Here is a 14,686-nt window from a genome sequence, read left to right as displayed (position 1 = left end):
ATACACTCACAGAACAATCTTATTAGAGTACATGTGTTTTATTTATATTGAATCGACCACACTGGAGGCCCATAGCTGAAGAAAGATGAGTACATGTTTTCATCATTTCAGTGTCTTGGTTGATATACAGCAGTTCTGTTTCTGCTTTTTCTATATGAATAGATACACAAAATCAAGTGTAAACATTGGCTCAATTCATTAAAGTCATCTTAAAACGTATATTCTTGTTGATAACCATTGTTATTGATTTATTCTATTTGATGTGTTCCCTTTTATTGTGTTATTCTTGTGTTGCATCTTGTTTTTAATCTGTTTTTATTGTTTTATTTGTATGTATGTTGTATGACTTTGTGTACATGTATGACTCACTTCACTCCTCTTGTCTAAAGCACTTTAGTACAAACGTGTGGAAGAAAAAGTTCTTTCAGGTCCAATAAAGTGGCTGGTTCAGATGAGATTTATTCACTGCCCAGTGGAGACAGAAGCTCACAAGAAACAGTAGGTTTCTCTCTGACCAGAATGAGTTTTCTGGTCAGGGTTTTATACAAGGTTACAGGAAGCAACAGAATAACAAAAGCTGAGAAGACATTCACTCACAAAACGATCTGAGTCGATTTGCATAGATGTCTGCTACTGAACTTCACCTTTTGAAATTAATGTTTTTAATTATTCAAAGCTCTGTGACACATGACACATGTTAACTTCTGTTTATATCAATTCAATGAAGTTACATTACTTAGGGATCATGATGTAAATAGTTCCAACATTAATTAACCTCGAAAAAGAAAGGAAAAGTGAAAACATGCAAATAAAACAACAATTGGACATCAAATAGGGTGGTGATGGCGCAGTGGATATGACACATGCCTTTGGTGCGGGAGATCCGGGTTCAGCGATACATCAACCAATGTGTCCCTGAGCAAGACACTTAACCCATAGTTGCTCCAGAGGCGTGCGACCTCTGACATATATAGCAATTGTAAGTCGCTTTGGATAAAAGCGTCAGCTAAATGACATGTAATAATGTAAAAATTTACTTTGGAGTGCTGTTCACTGGATCTCTGAGGGCTGATGTAGCTGGCATCTCTGAGCTGCTGCTGTTGTCATTCTATAAAGAGAAACAGACATGACTCTGATATGCATGTTTGGTTTCTGTCATGCCACAATAACAACTTTTTTCACATCTGAGAATACACATTTTAATTTGTACCTATAATGACATGTTATTCCAACATTACATATTTTGGCTAAACATGCACCAACAAGAAGCTAATCAAACTGTCTACCTTATGCTACATTCAGGAAGAGAAAAGCAGCTCATGTGTTGGACCCATAGGTGACGATACTGGAAGTTTCATCATAACCAGCCAGCAGACCAGATACGTTTACTTTTGGTCTAAATGGAAAATAATAGAAAAACAGCTTTTGTAAAGAGTGTGTCTTAATGGCAGAGGAAAGCAAAAGCTTAGTACACATTTCCAAAGTAATGAATTACTCCCCAAACATCTAAATCAGGGGTGTCAAACTCAACTTCACTAAGGGCCACACTTGGAAATAAGAATCACATCAGGGGCCAGACATGTAGAGTTTATTGACATGCTTTTATTTAATCGAAGTCAAACATATTTGACTGTATTATTGCATGTCTCAGTTACAACATAAATGTCAACATAAAGCCCTAAAAAAAAGTTCCTTAGCCATCATAGAGTTTTGCAAATAAAGCAAAACAATGATTACATTTTTTACAGCAACCTGTTTCACAGACTAAATATGATAACTCTCTGCTTCTGTGGGAATTCCTTAGTCTCAAATTCGGCAAATCTGCCAAATTTCTGCTTTGAGTGTCACATAATTACAGTTTGAAAATAATTAGCTGTCTTTTTGGTTTCTGTGCACAACTAGGCGGCCAAAATCTATAGTGAACCTAAATTGATATGCAGGCCGGATCAAATCTTTTGCGAGGGGCCAGATTTGGCCTGCGGGCCTTGAGTTTCACACATGTGATCTAAATGATGTGAGTGAAAAGTGTAAATCTCAGATTCTGCTGGAAAATATGGCAGTAGCCTTTCTGACCTGCAGCTTTCACTATTACTCTGCTGATTCCTCCGTAGCAACACTGACGTGCTGGTTTTAGATGATGGAGTCTGACAGTTCAGTGTGACTGAGTCGGTCTCGTTGATCACTGGTGGATTCACTGTCAGTTTAGGTGGAAGAGATGCAGGAAATGTAGGTATATGTTGGATTAAATAAATGAAAATTGCATTTATTTAAAATAATTCTAATAATACATTCATAATAGCAGACGATCTCTATTAAAAACTTTCTAACATTTATTTTGAAGACTTGTACCCCATGCAACTTATTGAGCTTACATCATTTAATAATCAGAGACAAACTAAAAAATATATAGGGAGGGTTTTAGATTCGTTAGAGAACAGTATGTGCACCCCTATATAAAAAACTAATTTAGACTTAATATATATTAGACTAACAAATGAACCTCGTTCTCACCAGTATTTTTGTTGCATAGAATTGCAGAAACCAGCAAGATGACGCCCACAATGACTCCACAACCAGTCACAACTGCTGCAAACTTCAATATCCACGTTTCTGCTTTGCAACAATAGAAGCCATAAACAAGTCAGTTTTGTTTCACACAACATTAACAAAAAGCAGGAAGACATGTTCTGTTCATAACGACATTGTTTCACCACCAATACCAGTGCACACCAAATATAGAACATGGAAAGCAAAATAGTGCTTTGTTACGGAATTAAGTTGTAAACATTATTTAATCACTAAATTCAATGAGGACATGTCAAGAATTTCAATAATTCAAAATGTATTACGTCTTTGTGTGCAATGTGTCTACTAAAGACACGTGATTCAACTTGTCAAATATAAAATTTTAGCTATTTCTCAACATTTTGCACAAATAACAACACATCTAATATTTGATTTCTAATGTGATTTGGGTGTGCAATATGCACAATTCAAGTTAACTTTGAAAGTTACATACTACTAGAAAGTACATTACTGTAATAGGTTTTATATATTAATATCAGAATACAAGGTCCTGTATTTGTGCGAGGCATACTAACACTCGACCATAAGTGCACAGCAATAAACATCCACAGAAAAGCAAAGCAGGTTGTGTTTTGAGGCAATAATAAAAATGTACCAGTTATTTTATCTCCAGATTCTGGAGTCATAAGTACTAGTATATGTTACTTGCAGGCACAAAACATATTGACATCACAACTATTATAATATTTTCTTCCTTTGCACTAGGGGTACAAATGTTAAGCAGCACCGCACATTGAAAATACATTTAATAATACTCACATAAAGTGTAATACACATGTTTTAAACACTTTTAAAACTCACTTAAAACAGTGGTTTCTAGAAAACCAGAGATGCACTCACTTTTAACTGTCACACATATCATCACCCATACACTTTCACTGTTAAATTGAGTGCAGTATAGAGGTGGATGAATAATTTCTTTGTCATCATGTATTTTTGTTTTTTTTTTTTTTTGTTTTGTCTGTACTGTATATGTCACCATTATGTGTATCTATTAATGTATAGTGAATGAGTGCTGTATGACTGCTGGCTGTCTCTATGTTATATATAAACTTTATTGCAGACACAGGTCCATATAACACATAATACAATATACATAGTATAAAACAGAGATACAAAAATACATAATAATTGCATATTAGCCTATAGGATATAGAATAATACTAACTAATAATAAACTGTGTGGCACACTGTATTTGTGCAATTGCTTAAGCAGGCAATAAAAGAAATTTAAGTACTAAATAATTTGTGATTAACTAATGTCACACATAATACGTTGAACATTTTGTTACCCATTGCTGGTTTCACAGGAGTGAAATGCGGCAACGCTGCTATCAGTCAAATCTGGTGAATAAATACACACACAAAACTTTTAACTCTTTTATAGAAGTGAAATGTGATGATGTTCTGGATTGCTATTAAAATGTATAACATGTCCTACCTGTAGTCATAGTAATGGTTGGCATTGCCTGGATAATGCTTGACTCTCCTTCCACAATATCTACAGGAAAGGGATTTGTGAATGTCAATGTGGAATTCTTCAACTAATAAAGTGTCACTCTGAGAGACAAGAATTGGATCTGACCTTCTTTGTTAATGGAATAAAAGTCATAAATGTACCAATAAACATATAAGGAATTATTTCTACAGCAAAAGGAAAATAACTCCACAGGGGAAATTTGTTTTTCTAATATTCACTGGGAATCAACATGGCTTCTAGCGTACACATTTGTTATCCCCAATAAATTTAAAGAATTACATTTTAAAATACTGCACAATATTGATCCCACTAACAAATTAGTTTCACTGCCACCCTCCAAAGATTACACAGGGCTCCAGACTAACTTTTTTACTAGGGGTACTGTAGCCACTAACTGAAAATGTAGATAATGTATAAAAGAACGATAACAGAAGTCACTCACTGTGTATGGTGATAGAGGATGTGTCACTGTGTGGAGATGGATACTTTTTCTCTCCAACGTTTACAAAGTAGTAACATTTCACTTTAACCTCAGCAGATGACTTCTTATTTGCCATCTTCAGCAGCTCAGTTCCTGTCAGTGTCTGCGGACAAGAGAGGACTTTGACAGTTCCTTCACTTAAAATGTGAAAATAACACTGAGACACAGAAACAGATGATGGAGTCTGACAGTTCAGTGTGACTGAGTCGGTCTCTGTGATCACTGGTGGATTCACTGTCAGTTTAGGTGGAAGAAGAGCTGAAAATGAAGCACATGTTGGATCAAATAACTGAAAATGTAATGTATTTAAAAAAAAAAAATCTGATGATAAATGTATGATGATAGAAGATGCCCATTGAACATTTTCTAAAAAACTCAACATCCACGTTGAAAGCCACTTTGTTGTTTGTGCTGATACATGTCCATAGCCGCAGTGTTCACTCACCGTGTATGGTGATGGAGGATGTGTCACTGTGTGGAGATGGAGAATTTCTGTCTCCAACCTTTACGGTGTAGTAACATTTCACTTCAACCTCAGCAGGTAAACTTTGATGCGACATCTTCAGCAGCTCAGTTCCTGTCAGTGTCTGCAGACATGAGAAGACTCTGACCGTTCCTCCACTTAAAGTGTAGAAATAACACTGAGACACAGAAACAGATGATGGAGACTGACAGTTCAGTGTGACTGTTTCTGTCGCTGTGATCACCGCTGGATTCACTGTCAGTTTAGGTGGAAGAAGAGCTGAAAATTTAGAGGTTAACATATGTTATATCAATGAATAAATAATTACATTATCATCGTAATATACTTCGAGAAATTGTGATTTTAATGAAGTATATACAAGCATTGAATTACCAACAGACTATCATAAACCCAGACTCTAGACACAGTGATAACAGCACAGCTGGACATGAAAGATAACAGATCAGAGACTGACCGTGTGCTTGAACCTCGTGAAAGGAATCTGTTGGAAATACGTGTTCACAAATAGACTTAATAATGATGTGATAATAATAACTAAATAATAATAATAATAATCACTAGCCATTAAAAAGATAAAAACAAGAGTGTGGTATAACATGCTGATACATGATGGCTGATGTTATATATTAATGTCATGTTTGCTAGTGTGAACCTGCATTAGTTTGTATTAGGAATGAAAAAAAGGTTTTACTTACACATGAGGATGACAAACAGCAGGCGTCCAGCCATGATGAAGCTGAATACTAAGACTGTCCAGAGAGAAGATAGTTGTGTGTCTGACTATGTAGACTTTGACATATTAACTGTCATTTTGCAGCTCTCAGGAAAACCACAGCTAGCATCACACGTGAAACCATAACAGACAGGCCACAGAAATACACTCACAGAACAATCTTATTAGAGTACATGTGTTTTATTTATATTGAATCGACCACACTGGAGGCCCATAGCTGAAGAAAGATGAGTACATGTTTTCATCATTTCAGTGTCTTGGTTGATATACAGCAGTTCTGTTTCTGCTTTTTCTATATGAATAGATACACAAAATCAAGTGTAAACATTGGCTCAATTCATTAAAGTCATCTTAAAACGTATATTCTTGTTGATAACCATTGTTATTGATTTATTCTATTTGATGTGTTCCCTTTTATTGTGTTATTCTTGTGTTGCATCTTGTTTTGTAATCTGTTTTTATTGTTTTATTTGTATGTATGTTGTATGACTTTGTGTACATGTATGACTCACTTCACTCCTCTTGTCTAAAGCACTTTAGTACAAACGTGTGGAAGAAAAAGTTCTTTCAGGTCCAATAAAGTGGCTGGTTCAGATGAGATTTATTCACTGCCTAGTGGAGACAGAAGCTCACAAGAAACAGTAGGTTTCTCTCTGACCAGAATGAGTTTTCTGGTCAGGGTTTTATACAAGGTTACAGAAAGCAACAGAATAACAAAAGCTGAGAAGACATTCACTCACAAAACGATCTGAGTCGATTTGCATAGACGTCTGCTACTGAACTTCACCTTTTGAAATTAATGTTTTTAATTATTCAAAGCACTGTGACACATGACACATGTTAACTTCTGTTTATATCAATTCAATGAAGTTACATTACTTAGGGATCATGATGTAAATAGTTCCAACATTAATTAACCTTGAAAACGAAGGAAAAGTGAAAACATGTAAATAAAACAACAATTGGACATCAAATAGGGTGGTGATGGCGCAGTGGATATGACACATGCCTTTGGTGCGGGAGATCCGGGTTCTGCGATACATCAACCAATGTGTCCCTGAGCAAGACACTTAACCCATAGTTGCTCCAGAGGCGTGCGACCTCTGACATATATAGCAATTGTAAGTTGCTTTGGATAAAAGCGTCAGCTAAATGATATGTAATAATGTAAAAATTAACTTTGGAGTGCTGTTCACTGGATCTCTGAGGGCTGATGTAGCTGGCATCTCTGAGCTGCTGCTGTTGTCATTCTATAAAGAGAAACAGACATGACTCTGATATGCATGTTTGGTTTCTGTCACAATAACAACTTTTTTCACATCTGAGAATATACATTTTAAATGACATGTTATTCCAACATTACATATTTTGGCTAAACATGCATCAACAAGAAGCTAATCAAACTGTCTACCTTATGCTACATTCAGGAAGAGAAAAGCAGCTCATGTGTGGATCCATAGGTGACGATACTATAAGTTTCATCATAACCAGCCAGCAGACCAGATACGTTTACTTTTGGTCTAAATGGAAAATAATAGAAAAACAGCTTTTGTAAAGAGTGTGTCTTAATGGCAGAGGAAAGCAAAAGCTTAGTACACATTTACAAAGTAATGAATTACTCTCCAAACATCTAAATCAGGGGTGTCAAACTCAACTTCACTAAGGGCCACACTTGGAAATAAGAATCACATCAGGGGCCAGACATGTAGAGTTTATTGACATGCTTTTATTTAATCGAAGTCAAACATATTTGACTGTATTATTGCATGTCTCAGTTACAGTTATGTCAACATAAAGCCCTAAAAAAAAGTTCCTTAGCCATCATAGAGTTTTGCAAATAAAGCAACACAATGATTACATTTTTTACAGCAACCTGTTTCACAGACTAAATATGATAACTCTCTGCTTCTGTGGGAATTCCTGAGTCTCAAATTTGGCAAATCTGCCAAATTTCTGCTTTGAGTGTCACATAATTACAGTTTGAAAATAATTAGCGGTCTTTTTGGTTTCTGCGCACAACTAGGCGGCCAAAATCTATAGTGAACCGAAATTTGATATGCAGGCCGGATCAAATCTTTTGCGAGGGGCCAGATTTGGCCCGCGGGCCTTGAGTTTCACACATGTGATCTAAATGATGTGAGTGAAAAGTGTAAATCTCAGATTCTGCTGGAAAATATGGCAGTAGCCTTTCTGACCTGCAGCTGTCACTATTACTCTGCTGATTCCTCCGTAGCAACACTGACGTGCTGGTTTTAGATGATGGAGTCTGACAGTTCAGTGTGACTGAGTCGGTCTCGTTGATCACTGGTGGATTCACTGTCAGTTTAGGTGGAAGAGATGCTGGAAATGTAGGTATATGTTGGATTAAATAAATGAAAATTGCATTTATTTAAAATAATTCTAATAATACATTCATAATAGCAGACGATGTCTATTAAAAACTTTCTAACATTTATTTTGAAGACTTGTACCCCATGCAACTTATTGAGCTTACATCATTTAATAATCAGAGACAAACTAAAAAATATATAGAGAGGGTTTTAGATTCGTTAGAGAACAGTATGTGCACCCCTATATAAAAAACTGATTTAGACTTAATATATAGTAGACAAACAAATGAACCTCGTTCTCACCAGTTTTTTTGTTGCAGAGAATTGCAGAAACCAGCAAGATGACGCCCACAATGACTCCACAACCAGTCATAACTGCTACAAACTTCAATATCCACGTTTCTGCTTTGCAACAATAGAAGCCATAAACAAGTCAGTTTTGCTTCTCAAAACATTAACAAAAAGCAGGAAGACATGTTCTGTGCATAACGACATTGTTTCAACCACCAATACCAGTGCACACCAAATATATAACATGGAAAGCAAAATAGTGCTTTGTTATGGAATTAATTAGGTTGTAAACATTATTTAATCACTAAATTCAATGAGGACATGTCAAGAATTTAAATAATTCAAAATGTATTACGTCCTTATGTGCATTGTGTCTACTAAAGACGTGATTCAACTTGTCAAATATAAAATTTGAGCTATTTCTCAACATTTTGCACAAATGACATTACATCTAATATTTTATTTCTAATGTGATTTGGGTGTGCAATATGCACAATTCAAGTTAACTTTGAAAGTTACATACTACTAGATAGTACATTACTGTAATAGGTTTTATATGTTAATATCAGAATACAAGGTCCTGTATTTGTGCGAGGCATACTAACACTCGACCATAAGTGCACAGCAATAAACATCCACAGAAAAGCAAAGCAGGTTGCGTTTTGAGGCAATAATAAAAATGTACCTGTTATTTATCTCCAGATTCTGGAGTCATAAGTACTAGTATCTGTTACTTGCAGGCACGAAACATATTGACATCACAACTATTATAATATTTTCTTCCTTTGCACTAGGGGTACAAATGTTAAGCAGCACCGCACATTGTTTGGGTTAGGGTTAATGTGCTGCTTAATAACTTTATTTTACTTGAACAATGTTGGCTAACATCTGCACAATAGGAAGGCTAACTTCACATACACATAAGCAACTGCATTTTGCTTTGTAAAGACACATTGAGTGTACATGTGAATATATTGTATGAACACTTTGTAAAGAGTCAGCTTGAATCATTGAACTGAATAATTCCATCACCTGCTGCTTGTTTCACTGGTGTTAGGTAAGTAGAGGTGGAACTACCAGTGTTACTTGGCATATCAACAGTTTGACCTGTTGAATCAACAAAAGTACATTCCAAAATATTAAATACATTGAATAAGTATAACTTGTATTTGACTAATGTCACACTCATTAAGAGTTATTTTCTTACCTGACATTCGTTTCACAGGAGTTACCAGAGTGGAAGCACCACGCCTGCTAACAGTCAGACCTCACAAATAAAAACACAAAGATGTTCAAACTAATTCATATTAAATTGCTATGTAATAATATTCAGGACTGCTTCCTTAATGTATCAAATGTCCTACCTTTGGTCATACTAAATGTTGGCATTGTCGGGGTCATGCTTGACTCTCTTTCCACAATATCTACAGTAAGAGAAGATGAATTTCAGCTGAGAAATGTTGAGTGTACAAATATATAAATATTAATGTAGAAATCCTGCTGTGATACAACACCATACAATCTGATACAATCTGTATCACCTGTATCATCGCCCACAGGTGGCATTTTAATGGGAATGGAGGTTGTTAAATAGAATAAGTCTTTACAACACTGGGTTGATAGGAATATTATTTTTCTTGCAGACTTACAAAATGATGAAGCTCAACTTTGTTATGAGGAATTTCTGAGATCTAAAATCTTTTCTGTCACCCACAAAGAATATCAAACAGCAACAAGTGCTATACCTAGTGGAATTCTTCAACTAATGAAGTGTCACTCTGAGAGACAAGAATTGTCACATCTCGTTGATTTTATTATTTTATTTTTAACATTAAAATATTAAATCTTAGGTATGTTGCTAAATGTTTTTGAATTAATGAATTGCATGCAGTATGGGTAAGTAATCACCAGGTAATCACCTGTTGCTGGGTTTAGTGGTTACAGGGAACAAGCTAGCTTTACTGCTTGGCTTATGAGGTGTCTGACAAAATCAACACATTTAGAGAAATGCATTTTTGCATTTACGGTATGATGAACTCATAAGAATCTCAGCTGTAATATTCACCAGATGCCAGATTCAGAGGAGTTTCGACAGTGAAAATATTAAATAAGCATTAAAATGGCATATTTGAACATTTTCTAAATGATTCTTAAATCTTTGCTGTATCTCTCGCTTCCTGTCATTTATCTTATATCACTATCTAATAAAGACATATGTCCAAAAAAAACAATAAAAAAGTCAGTGTGAATCATTGAGAAACTGAGCATTTGTGTCACCTGGTGCTGGTTCCTCTGGTGTTAGGGAAGTAGAGATACAACTATCAGTGTTGCTTGATCCAACCGTCAGGTGACCTGTGAATAAAGAAAAATACATTTAATAATACTCACATAAAGTGTAATACACATGTTTTAAACACTTTTAAAACTCACTTAAAACAGTGGCTTCTAGAAAACCAGAGATGCACTCACTTTTAACTGTCACACATATCATCACCCATACACTTTCACTGTTAAATTGAGTGCAGTATAGAGGTGGATGAATAATTTCTTTGTCATCATGTATTTTTGTTTTGTTTGTTTGTTTTGTCAATGTACTGTATATGTCACCATTATGTGTATCTATTAATGTATAGTGAATGAGTGCTGTATGACTGCTGGCTGTCTATAACTATATGTTATATATAAACTTTATTGCAGACACAGGTCCATATAACACATAATACAATATACATAGTATAAAACAGAGATACAAAAATACATAATAATTGCATATTAGGCTATAGGATATAGAATAATACATACAAATTTCATATTAACCTATAGAATATACAGGCTATTGCACCAATGCTGTCTTAACCTAGAAGTGTATCTATAACAGCTTTTCACAGGGCTGACTAGAGCTTCAATTATGTGGTTCTCTGACTTGTCCAGGCGACACATGAAACTAAACAATGTTAGTCCTATGTTACCTGCCTAGGGACTGCAGATGAAAAGTAGTTATTTTTACTAATTCTGGCATATTTAGATGGTGTTTTTATACAACAATGTTCATAAATATGCATGGTCCCTATCAAATAAACCAATAAAATAAAAATAAAATAAATGTACTTTGTGATTTAAGTCACACATTTATCTATTATGTAATTTTGTTACCTGATGCTGGTTTTGCAGGAGTTACAGGAGTGGAAGCACCAGACCTGCTAACAGTCAGACCTGCGGAATAAAAATCTTTTAAAACTTTCAAAATAACAAATAATGGATTTGTGATAATGATCTGGATTTCTATGTTAATATACATATATACCGTACCTGTGGTCATAGTAGAAGACTGCATAGTCTGTGTCACCTCTTTAATATCTACAATAAAACAAGATGGATTTTAAACTGTGAGCTTCATGCATTTACAACTGTGTGGCACACTGTATTTGTGCAATTGCTTAAGCAGGCAGCAATAAAAGAAATTTAAGTACTAAATAATTTGTGATTAACTAATGTCACACATAACACGTTGAACATTTTGTTACCCATTGCTGGTTTCACAGGAGTCGTGGAAACACCTGGGCTGCTATCAGTCAAATCTGGTGAATAAATACACACACAAAACTTTTAAACTCTTTTATAGAAGTGAAATGTGATGATGTTCTGGATTGCTATTAAAATGTATAACATGTCCTACCTGTGGTCATAGTAATGGTTGGCATTGCCTGGATAATGCTTGACTCTCCTGCCACAATATCTACAGGAAAGGGATTTGTGAATGTCAATGTGGAATTCTTCAACTAATAAAGTGTCACTCTGAGAGACAAGAATTGGATCTGACCTTCTTTGTTAATGGAATAAAAGTCATAAATGTACCAATAAACATATAAAGAATTATTTCTACAGCAAAAGGAAAATAATTCCACAGGGGAAATTTGTTTTTCTAATATTCACTGGGAATCAACATGGCTTCTAGCGTACACATTTGTTATCCCCAATAAATTTAAAGAATTACATTTTAAAATACTGCACAATATTGATCCCACTAACAAATTAGTTTCACTGCCACCCTCCAAAGATTACACAGGGCTCCAGACTAACTTTTTTTACTAGGGGTACTGTAGCCACTAACTGAAAATGTAGATAATGTATAAAAGAACGATAACAGAAGTCACTCACTGTGTATGGTGATAGAGGATGTGTCACTGTGTGGAGATGGATACTTTTTCTCTCCAACGTTTACAAAGTAGTAACATTTCACTTTAACCTCAGCAGATGACTTCTTATTTGCCATCTTCAGCAGCTTGGTTCCTGTCAGTGTCTGCGGACAAGAGAGTACTTTGACAGTTCCTTCACTTAAAATGTGAAGATAACACTGAGACACAGAAACAGATGATGGAGTCTGACAGTTCAGTGTGACTGAGTCGGTCTCTGTGATCACTGGTGGATTCACTGTCAGTTTAGGTGGAAGAAGAGCTGAAAATGAAGCACATGTTGGATCAAATAACTGAAGGTTTGGTTTTTTTATTTAATTAAGTTTTTTTTTTTTTTATTTTTTTAAATAAAATAAAATTTTTTTTTTTTTTTTTTTTTCTTTTTTTTTGGGTTTTGTTTTTTTTTTTTTTTTTTTTTTTTTTTTTTTTTTTTTTTTTTTTTTTTTTTTTTTTTTTTTTTTTTTTTTTTTTTTTTTTTTTTTTTTATAGTTTTTTTTCTGCTTTTTTTTCAACTTTTTTTTTTTAAGTGTTTTTTTTAAAAAAGGTGGGTTTGGTTTGGTTAGGTGGAATGTAATGTATTTAAAAAAAAAAAAATCTGATGATAAATGTATGATGATAGAAGATGCCCATTGAACATTTTCTAAAAAACTCAACATCCACGTTGAAAGCCACTTTGTTGTTTGTGCTGATACATGTCCATAGCCGCAGTGTTCACTCACCGTGTATGGTGATGGAGGATGTGTCACTGTGTGGAGATTGAGAATTTCTGTCTCCATCCTTTACGGTGTAGTAACATTTCACTTGAACCTCAGCAGGTAAACTTTGATGCGACATCTTCAGCAGCTCAGTTCCTGTCAGTGTTTGCAGACATGAGAAGTCTCTGAACGTTCCTCCACTTAAAGTGTAGAAATAACACTGAGACACAGAAACAGATGATGGAGACTGACAGTTCAGTGTGACTGTTTCTGTCGCTGTGATCACCGCTGGATTCACTGTCAGTTTAGGTGGAAGAAGAGCTGAAAATTTAGAGGTAAACATATGTTATATCAATGAATAAATAATTACATTATCATCGTAATATACTTGAGAAATTGTGATTTTAATGAAGTATATACAAGCATTGAATTACCAACAGACTATAATAAACCCAGACTCTATAATAGACACAGTGATAACAGCACAGCTGGACATGAAAGATAACAGATCAGAGACTGACCGTGTGCTTGAACCTCGTGAAAGGAATCTGTTGGAAATACGTGTTCACAAATAGACTTAATAATGATGTGATAATAATAACTAAATAATAATAATAATAATAATCACTAGCCATTAAAAAGATAAAAACAAGAGTGTGGTATAACAAGCTGATACATGATGGCTGACGTTATATATTAATGTCATGTTTGCTAGTGTGAACCTGCATTAGTTTGTATTAGGAATGAAAAAAAGGTTTTACTTACACATGAGGATGACAAACAGCAGGCGTTCAGCCATGATGAAGCTGAATACTAAGACTGTCCAGAGAGAAGATAGTTGTGTGTCTGACTACGTAGACTTTGACATATTAACTGTCATTTTGCAGCTCTCAGGAAAACCACAGCTAGCATCACACGTGAAACCATAACAGACAGGCCACAGAAATACACTCACAGAACAATCTTATTAGAGTACATGTGTTTTATTTATATTGAATCGACCACACTGGAGGTCCATAGCTGAAGAAAGATGAGTACGTGTTTTCATCATTTCAGTGTCTTGGTTGATATACAGCAGTTCTGTTTCTGCTTTTTCTATATGAAATATACAAAAAATCAAGTGTAAACATTGGCTCAATTCATTAAAGTCATCTTAAAACGTATATTCTTGTTGATAACAGTTGTTATTGATTTATTCTATTTGATGTGTTCCCCTTTATTGTTATTCTTGTATTGCATATTGTTTTGTAATCTGTTTTTATTGTTTTATTTGTATGTGTGTTGTATGACTTTGTGTACATGTATGACTCACTTCACTCCTCTTGTCTAAAGCACTTTAGTAAAAACGTGTGGAAGAAAAAGTTCTTTCAGGTCCAATAAAGTGGCTGGTTCAGATGAGATTTATTCACTGCC

General features: G+C 34.8%; 1 protein-coding gene across 7 annotated transcripts; it reads right to left on the bottom strand.

Moving 5' to 3' along the window:
* Positions 1 to 994: 994 nt before the first annotated feature.
* On the bottom strand, positions 995 to 14,109 carry LOC120556837 (hyphal wall protein 2-like). 7 transcript variants are annotated; one of them, XM_039796599.1, is made up of 16 exons: positions 14,039 to 14,109; positions 13,795 to 13,821; positions 13,298 to 13,594; positions 12,544 to 12,840; positions 12,062 to 12,121; positions 11,910 to 11,963; positions 11,695 to 11,742; positions 11,539 to 11,598; positions 10,663 to 10,737; positions 9,750 to 9,809; positions 9,593 to 9,652; positions 9,418 to 9,492; positions 8,398 to 8,499; positions 7,960 to 8,104; positions 1,287 to 1,396; positions 995 to 1,108 (listed from the first exon to the last, which is right to left on the bottom strand). In XM_039796599.1, exons 1-15 carry the CDS (start codon positions 14,070 to 14,072, stop codon positions 1,318 to 1,320), a joined length of 1,473 nt encoding a protein of 490 aa, XP_039652533.1. In that variant the 5' UTR covers positions 14,073 to 14,109; the 3' UTR covers positions 995 to 1,108; positions 1,287 to 1,317. The 7 variants fall into 7 exon arrangements, with proteins under 7 accessions (XP_039652533.1, XP_039652536.1, XP_039652531.1 ...); XM_039796602.1 differs by lacking the exons at positions 7,960 to 8,104; positions 8,398 to 8,499 and adding exons at positions 2,074 to 2,194; positions 2,512 to 2,610; XM_039796597.1 differs by lacking the exons at positions 995 to 1,108; positions 1,287 to 1,396 and adding exons at positions 6,882 to 7,014; positions 7,176 to 7,284.
* Positions 14,110 to 14,686: the final 577 nt, after the last annotated feature.

Source organism: Perca fluviatilis, chromosome 4 (assembly GCF_010015445.1).
Source record: "Perca fluviatilis chromosome 4, GENO_Pfluv_1.0, whole genome shotgun sequence".
In the NCBI taxonomy this organism is placed as follows: Eukaryota; Metazoa; Chordata; class Actinopteri; order Perciformes; family Percidae; genus Perca; species Perca fluviatilis.
Note: the sequence above shows the minus strand (reverse complement) of the source record. Positions and strands in the feature narration are given on the sequence as shown.

Excerpts from the sequence above, each read along its gene's own strand:
- LOC120556837 (XM_039796597.1), bottom strand. The coding sequence starts at position 14,072 with ATGGCTGAACGCCTGCTGTTTGTCATCCTCATGT. Across the intron at positions 13,822-14,038 it reads GCTGTTTGTCATCCTCATGT|ATTCCTTTCACGAGGTTCAA; the intron begins GTAAGTAAAACC and ends TATTTCCAACAG. Across the intron at positions 11,964-12,061 it reads AACCATTACTATGACCACAG|ATTTGACTGATAGCAGCCCA; the intron begins GTAGGACATGTT and ends TTTATTCACCAG.